Here is an 8,100-nt window from a genome sequence, read left to right as displayed (position 1 = left end):
TTAATGGATGCTCAGCCAGGTCAGCCGCAGTATCAAATCGACCAATGAAATCCATTCAGGCCGACGCCTTCGCCCAGCTTCCGTGAGCCACGGCGCACGACAGCAGGCTTTGAATCTGGAGGTTGTAACAGGTACTTGCGGACCATCATAAGCTTTCTCACTTCACGTAACCGTGTACAGTGAAGGAGAGCAGACAACGACCTTGCCCAAGCCCGGTTGTTGTGATGTGACAGGACGTCCGATATGGCGGCACGGACCGTGGTACCCAGGTTCCATCGTCACTTGGGACTGCTCACTGACTTGACACTGACAGCAGCTGCCAACCCCCCCGACTGACATGACACCTAGTAGTATTAGTATGGCATAATGCTTCTATACTCCTGACGAAACTCTCCCACGTTATTTGTGCCTATCTTCTCGAATCATCAGCTAAGCGAACCATGCTACCGGGGAAAGTCTTGATCAGCACCCCGACCACCGCGAACCATGGCCCAGCAGACTGGAATCCAGCAAGAAACCCCCCAGCTCAGCAGCCGTGACACCCTCGTCTTGTCATGTCTCCGCGATGGCGAGAGGACAAAGCTGGAGGAACATATCCTCAAGTCGGCCGACCTTGATGTTGCGGCAGCCAAGGTCGACGATGAGACCATCGCCTCAAGAATCACGCTCATCCGCGGGTTTGCAGAGTGCGCACGAGGTGATGAGGCCATCGTGGCTGCTCTGGCCGCTGATTCTTCTCTTTCAAGCCTGCGCCAGGTTGCCGCACGCTTCAATGCCGCCGAGCTCTCTGCCCTTGTTGACCGAGGACTAGGAGTTGCAACCGTCAGCACGTCAGAGGCTCCCCAGGATGTTTCTGCCATCAAGCCAGCGGCGCGTATCTTTAGGCAGAGAACGTTCGTGTTGGAACGCGATGCCGTCCTGCTCAAGATGGTGGACGACGAGGAGATTACCATTGGGCTGAGAGATGATGGCAACAAAGAAGAAGACGCCAATGTCAAGAGGCACATCATCGATGTCCTGCACACCCATCCCGACCTGTTTAGTAAGGTTCCTTTCTCTCTCCCCGAGGGTGCATTGAAAGACATCAGCGAGGAGAATGGGACGCGGCAGAAGGTAGACACCACCATTCGAGCCATTCAGCGTGTTCAATCACTGTCAACGGCCCCGGCGGCTGTGGCAGCTATGCTGAAGGCTGGTTTTGGGTCCGCCCAGCAGATTGCTGCAGTGCCGGCTTCTCACTTTGTTCATGACATTGGCAGCGTCATCACTGCGGACGACACAGCTCAAGGCAGCGCTGAAGAGGCGGCCCGCAGTATCCACGCACAGGCGACAAATGTAGCTCTTCATGCCAACATGGCACTCGCGTCGACGCTTCAGATGGTGCGCGGAACGGGCATCCGCGCCATCGACGGGGCTGCATCTCGCGGGGATCGCATAGCTGCTGCCAAGTCCGTCACCGTCAGTGGCATGCGCAGCACTGTCAATCTCGGGCAGCTTTTCGGCAGCATGGACTTTTGCGAATGCTCGGACTGCGCCTCGGTCACATCACCTGCAGCATACTTGGTCGACATTCTGCAGTTTCTCCGGAACAACAACCTGAAAGATGACTACCGTCCCGGCTGGGAGGGTACCGCCCTCGAGATGCTCTTTCGCCGTCGGCCTGATCTTGCCGAAATCGAATTGACGTGCGCCAACACCAACACGGTACTGCCCTACATCGACCTCAGCAACGAAGTCATGGAATCTTTTGTCTGCCATCTCGGCAAGTTCATTGAAGACAACCACCAGCCAAAGCAAGTGACGCTTGATGCCTTTAACATTGACGGGGATGATGTCAGCAGCGCCCTCTTATCCCAGCCGGCCAACGTCAATTATGCTGCGTACTGTAAGCTCAAGGACGCCGTGTATCCCTTCACGCTGCCGTATCATCAGCCGCTGGACGAGATCCGAATCCTTCTGGGTCACCTTGGTACGTCAAGGCACGAGTTGCTCGATGTTTTTCGGCCGACGCAACACACCGGTGACCAGAGACGTGACGAATGGGGGAGACAAGCCCACGAGCGGGCATACGTGGCCGAGTATCTACTTCTGTCGCAGCAGGATTTCCGAGTCCTGACTCGCCAGGTGTTTTATCCGAAGGAGTACTTTGAATACATAATCTCGCCAGACACACGCATTAGCGACGAAGAGTACGAGGCACGCATTCAGGTTGAACCAGTTTATCGGTGCTGGGGCTATGTCAATGGAGACCACGAAATGCTGTCGACTGTCGAGGACCACGAGCTTGGCCTTGCTTTCGTGAAGAAGCAGTTCCTGCCGCGATCAGGGATCATGTATACAGATCTGGTTGATCTCCTCCGTACAAGATACATTAACCCAAACTACCCGTCCGGCTGGGCCCTACTCCTGCTCCAGCGCCTCCGATGGAGTTACCGCTACCTCGTCACGCTTCTCGGGCCCATAGGCACCACTAGACGCTACGACAAGTTGATCGCCTTCCTCGTCAGGTTCCAGCCGCTCGCTGAGCTCTTCAGCAAACTTCGCCAAAAGTACATCGACGATCTCGGCCGTGCGGACCAGGGCAAGAATGCGGAGGCACTCGAAGAGCTGGCCAACCGTCGCGGATATCCTCCGTGTTCTTGTGACGACGGAGCCATCTGGCGATGCTGGGTACTGCGATACTTCGATCTTGTGGGCAACCTCGTCGTACTGGATTCCAGGGACGGCGGTGTGTTCGAGACGGAAGGTTGGCTAGTGCTGCAGCGTGAGGTCCCGCAGCTTGGGTTTGTTGGCTCAGCAGCAGAGGTAGTCAGCGGCCGGGATGACGATGTGGACAGGAATATCGGATACCTCCATCGCGACGGCCGCATCACCTCTACGGCTGTTGACGGCACCCTGACTCTGGTTGGGCGCATCGACGAGGCCGGTGCAGCTGTCGATGTAGAAGGCGTGTTCTTCCACATCAAGTACGGACTCGACTGGCAGTTGCGTATGCAGCTGTGGAATATTGAGCGAACTAGGGCTTTTGGCGAGATCGAAAATCAAAGTAGCAATGTGTATGTCTGGAACTGGGAGCGGGCTGCATCTTGGGGCCCAGTCCAGGACACTTGCAACATCGAAAACGTACGGCTCATTCGCCTGAGCGGCGAGGCGTTGCGAATTGACGACTGCGATCGCATTCACCGCTTCATTCGTTTGTGGCGTCGGCTGGACTGGTCCATCGATGACCTCGACCAGGCTCTTCTAGGGCTTGCTACTGTACCGGAAAGTGGCAGTGATGGCGGCGGCTCTGAGACTCCGAGTCCCAACCCCGGAAGGACGATTACCTGGGAAGATTTCCACGATCGCTGTCAGGGGTCAGGGAATGGTGGGGGCGGCGATCACGGGCAGTGCCCACTACATGAAGGAGAGAATTGGACGCCGCCGGCGCTTGCGTCCATCTCACCTGGCTTCCTTGGGCAAGTCGTTGCGCTCAAGAAGCTGCTGGACCTGACTGGCCTCGGTCTGGCTGAGCTCCTGACGTTTTGGGCAGACATATCAGTACACGGCCAACCCAAGTCGCTTTATGCCAAGTTATTTTTGACGCATAATCTTCTTGGCATAGACCGTGTTTTCGCGGCTGATGTCAATGGCAACTATCTCGGTTATGCTAGGCCTGAAAAGCTAGAAGCACACGCCGCCGTCGTTATGGCTGCGTTGCGGATTCGAACAGCCGATGACTTGAGGATGGCGATTGACCTTGCCGGTCTGCCTCACGATACAGACTTGACACTGAAAAGTGTGTCAAGCATTTACCGGCTCGTGTTGCTGGCTCGCGTACTGAGCGTCAAGCTGAGTCTGCTCCCAAGGGTCATAACACTGCTTGGTGACCCGTTTGGCGGCGGAGCAGTTCGCACGATCTCTTTCCTTGAAGACTGGGATCGGATATCGTCGTCTGGTTTCTCTCTGCATCAGCTGGTCTATGTCATAGAAGGCGAAGAGATTGAGCCAGTCCGGCCAGTAGGTCCCTCCACTACCGATATTCTCAAGACGACCAAGCAGCTTGCCGACGGTCTGGACGCCATTCTTAAAACCTACCCAGACATAGACCGAACGGACCAAACGGTTGTACCATCGGCAGCAGTCACCGCTGCCGCCTCGCAGGCATTCGACACGACGACTGTCAGCATCCTTGCGGGTGTCATCGAAGGCTCCTGGGTCTGGCAAACGAACGCGCCAGTGGGTATGGCTATCTCGGTGCCAGACTTGCTGAAAAAGAAGTTTTCATACTTGAGTCGTTCAGGTGATGCATCCAACGCTGCATCGGCCACTGTTCAAATGACCGGAATCCTTACCGCCAACGAGGCTGATGATGCCAGATTCTTGGGACGAACGAATCCCCTCTGGACACCCGCCATCGACCGACTGATGCGCAAGCCGGGGGCATGGTTTAACGACACTCTACGTGCGGTGTTCTCGGCGAACCTCGAAGAGGCCAAGGCAACCCTCCTTGCCGGTGACGTGCCTCCAACCACACCAGACCCTACTGAAGACGAGCCTGTTCCGGTGCCTGATCCAGGAACCGCGCCACGTAAACGTCTTTACTTCTTGGTGTCGTTTCTCCCATTTCTTCGCGACAGACTCTCTGATAAAATGGTATCTGATGCCATGATGTCAGTTTCGGGACTACCCCTAGAGCTGACCCATCTGTTACTTGATAACATCCTCCGGTCAGGACCTAAATCGGCACTGGAGGTTTTACGAAACCTCGAGTCAACTTCCTCTAATCCATCCGCAGACTGGACGGGCTACCTTATTCCACCTGCGAACGACGAATTCGTCTTCTTCTCTATTGCTGATACGCAGCCGTCGGCCATCATCCTCGACGGCGCGTCTATGTCGTTCCCGCAGCCGCTCGACGACCCGAGCAACGTGTGGGTTTCAGAACCCGTCAAGCTTACTGCTGGAAGGCTGTACTCTCTGACGGTCCCAGGCCGTCCTGCAACGCAGCTGCAGTGGAAATCAGCCCGGTCGTCGCGCGCCGGTATTCCGACCTCGGCGCTACTCCCCGGCCAGGCCACCCAGATTGTGACCGACGTCTTCTCTAAGCTTGTCAAAGCTGGCATCGTTGTCAATAACTTCAGTCTGTCAACGGCGGAGATCAACTTTTTGGCAGACAACAAGGCGCGCTTCGACGACTTCGACCTCAACTCATTGTCGTTGCGTGCATGGAGACGGCTATGCCAATTCAGCTCATTCCGAAACGGGCTCGCAGCGCCAGAAGCACCCTTGATTGACCTTTTCAAATGGGCAAGCCTGCCCTTAGCAGACCTCAATGGCCTCGTCGATAAGATCATTGCGTCTACGAGGTGGGATTCGCAGCGAGATGCGCTCACGGCCCTCTTGACATCAGATCACTTTGACCTGTTGTCTCCCTCGAACTTCCTCGATGAGAGAGCTCTGATTCGACTTAAAAAAGCCCTGGCCCTTGTCAAAAGTCTTGGTGTTGTAGATGTTCACATGGCGTTCTCGTGGGCGGACCCGCTTATCAAATTCTGGGTTGCGCGGACCATCGCCGACAACATACGCAAGGTCGTGCGCGCGCGGTATACAACAACAGACTGGGAGGCTGCGGTGCAACCATTGTACAACACGTTACGTGAGAATCAGAAGAACGCACTCATCGCCTATTTGCTTGCGCAACAGGTTATACGCGATCAGGGTGTTACCGACGCCGACGGGCTTTTCGAGTTCTTTCTCATCGATGTGCAAATGTCGTCGTGCCTGCAGACGTCGCGCATAAAGCAGGCCATCTCCAGTGTGCAGCTGTTCATACAGAGATGCCTCTTGGGTTTAGAATTGCAGCCAAACCTCAACAGTGTTGAGGGCGACCGACAAAAAGTCCCCGTGCGCATCGACGCAGTGCGCTGGGGTTGGATGGAGAAGTACCGTGTGTGGGAAGCCAACCGGAAGGTATTCCTATACCCAGAGAACTGGCTAACAGGCGAGCTGCGGGATGATAAGAGCCCTTTCTACCGCGAGCTTGAGAGCGAGCTGCTGCAAAAGGATGTTGACTCTTCCACCGTCGCGGCGGCGTTTCGCAACTACCTGACCAAAGTGGACGATGTTGCCAACCTCGAGGCGCAGGGTCTGTTTCTCGAGCAGACCACGGACGTAAAGATCGTCCACATTGTAGCGCGCACACGCTGCGCTCCATACGCATACTACTACAGACGGCTTGACGCGGCGCATGTCATCTGGCAGCCGTGGGAAAGGATGACGGTTGACATACCCAACTACACGAGTGAGACAGCTGATGGCGTGGTACTGGAGAATGGCACCTATGTTACGCCCGTGGTATGGAACGGACGACTCCTCGTCTTCTTCCCGCAGTTTGCTAAAAAGACGGTCATGCCGCCAAAGGCTGCGGAGAAGTCAATGGTTGAGCTGGGTGATGAGAAACCATCAACGAACTTGCGAAGCATCGACTACTGGGAGGTCAGACTCTGTTGCTCGGAGCGGCGACAGGGCGGGGAGTGGACAACCAAGATTATATCATCCGACGGTGTGTATGAGACGGTTAAAAACTATGCCAACTACAGTCTTCCAAACCTCAACGGCTACCTGTTCGTTCCACGGCTCGAGGCAGTGCCGGATGGCAGCGGAGGCACGAAGCTGTCTGTTGACGTTTTGAGTAACGTCACGTCCGAGAGCTCTGTAGCAGTGGGGTCGTTCGACTTTGTCAACGGCCGACTTCTCAAATCCTCGGATGGGTCAGTCACAGCCAGCTTGAGGTTGGACACGGGCACGCCAGCATTCGGCTACTGGAGCAGTCGGACAGAAATACACAGCTTGCAGGCGTCGACTGCGACGGGCAACCCCGAGCTGTACAAGACGCCACCGTATGTCGAGTACCCCGACTCGGTGGTGCGTCCACGGGTCAGAGTCTACTGGACCAACTCGGCATCGGCCGTCTTCTCGCACCAATTTGTGCACAAGTTGCTCGGTGCGATGGCCGTATCGGACAAGCTGTCGACCGTCTTTGATCTCTACGCGCGGCTCGAGGATTCGCAGCTAGGGGACGCCTTTGGCGACAACAGGGAGTCGAGGTATCACGAACTCAAGAAACCCTACGCCATCTACAATTGGGAGATGGGACTACATGCCCCTCTGGCCGTCATGGACAAGCTCGTCCAGCAACGGCAGTTTGATCAGGCTTTGGAGCTCTGCCATGCTGCCGTTTTCAACCCCATGGTCAACACCAACGATGTGTCCAAGTGCTGGCAGTTCCGGCCATTCCAAGAAATTGTGGCTAAAGATTATCTCGAGAACTTTATGCAATCTCTCGTTCCTAACGAAGAGAACACACAGGTCACTGAGTGGCGAGACAACCCATTCGCGCCACACGTCGTGGCCAGATCACGGCCGGTGGCTTACATGAAAGCCGTCGTGATGAAGTACATCGACACATTGGTGCAGTACGGCGATTTCTACTTCCGCCAAAATACGCTCGAGACATTACCTTTGGCCATCCAAATGTACGTGAGAGCGAGCCATGTGTATGGACCGGCCGGCCAGCGTATCCCAAAGCGCGGCAAAACAGAGCCTCATACATACCGGCGCCTCCTTGAGCGGTTCGACGCTTTCGGCAACGCTGCTGTCGACCTCGAGCTCGAGTTCCCCTTCAGTAACCAGGTAACGCGACAATTTCCGATCGGCTTCACTGGCCGTCCTGATACGCCTGTCGACCTGCCCAACGTGTTCGGCTCGGCTACGACGCGGTACTTCTGCATACCGGATAACCCACAGCTCCGAGCGGTCAGGTCCACTATTGATGATCGTCTTTTCAAGCTACGTCACTGTCAGGACATCAACGGCGTCGTGCAGCGGCTGCCATTGTTCGAGCCACCCATCGACCCTGATCTGTTGGTGCGGGCGACTGCGGCTGGTGTCAGCATTGCCAGTGTTCTCGACGATTTAAACAGCCCAATGTCCAACTATCGATTTCTATATCTCGTGCAGAAGGCACATGAAGTGTGTGGCGAGCTGAGGCAGTTTGTAGCCGGTTTCCTGGCGGTGAAGGAGAAACAGGACGGTGAGGCGCTGGCGTCCCTAGTGGGA

At 55.8% G+C, this 8,100-nt stretch overlaps 1 protein-coding gene across 1 annotated transcript; it reads left to right on the top strand.

Moving 5' to 3' along the window:
• Nucleotides 1-486: 486 nt before the first annotated feature.
• VDBG_07253 (conserved hypothetical protein) lies at nt 487-8,012 on the top strand (the record flags this gene model as incomplete). Its single annotated transcript, XM_003002636.1, has 2 exons — nt 487-7,908; nt 7,965-8,012. The coding sequence occupies 2 exons, from the start codon at nt 487-489 to the stop codon at nt 8,010-8,012; spliced, it is 7,470 nt and encodes a 2,489-aa protein (XP_003002682.1).
• Between the last annotated feature and the right edge of the window lie 88 nt (nt 8,013-8,100).

The sequence above is a fragment of the Verticillium alfalfae genome, genomic scaffold (genome assembly GCF_000150825.1).
Source record: "Verticillium alfalfae VaMs.102 supercont1.9 genomic scaffold, whole genome shotgun sequence".
Taxonomy (NCBI): domain Eukaryota; kingdom Fungi; phylum Ascomycota; class Sordariomycetes; order Glomerellales; family Plectosphaerellaceae; genus Verticillium; species Verticillium alfalfae.
Note: the sequence above shows the minus strand (reverse complement) of the source record. Positions and strands in the feature narration are given on the sequence as shown.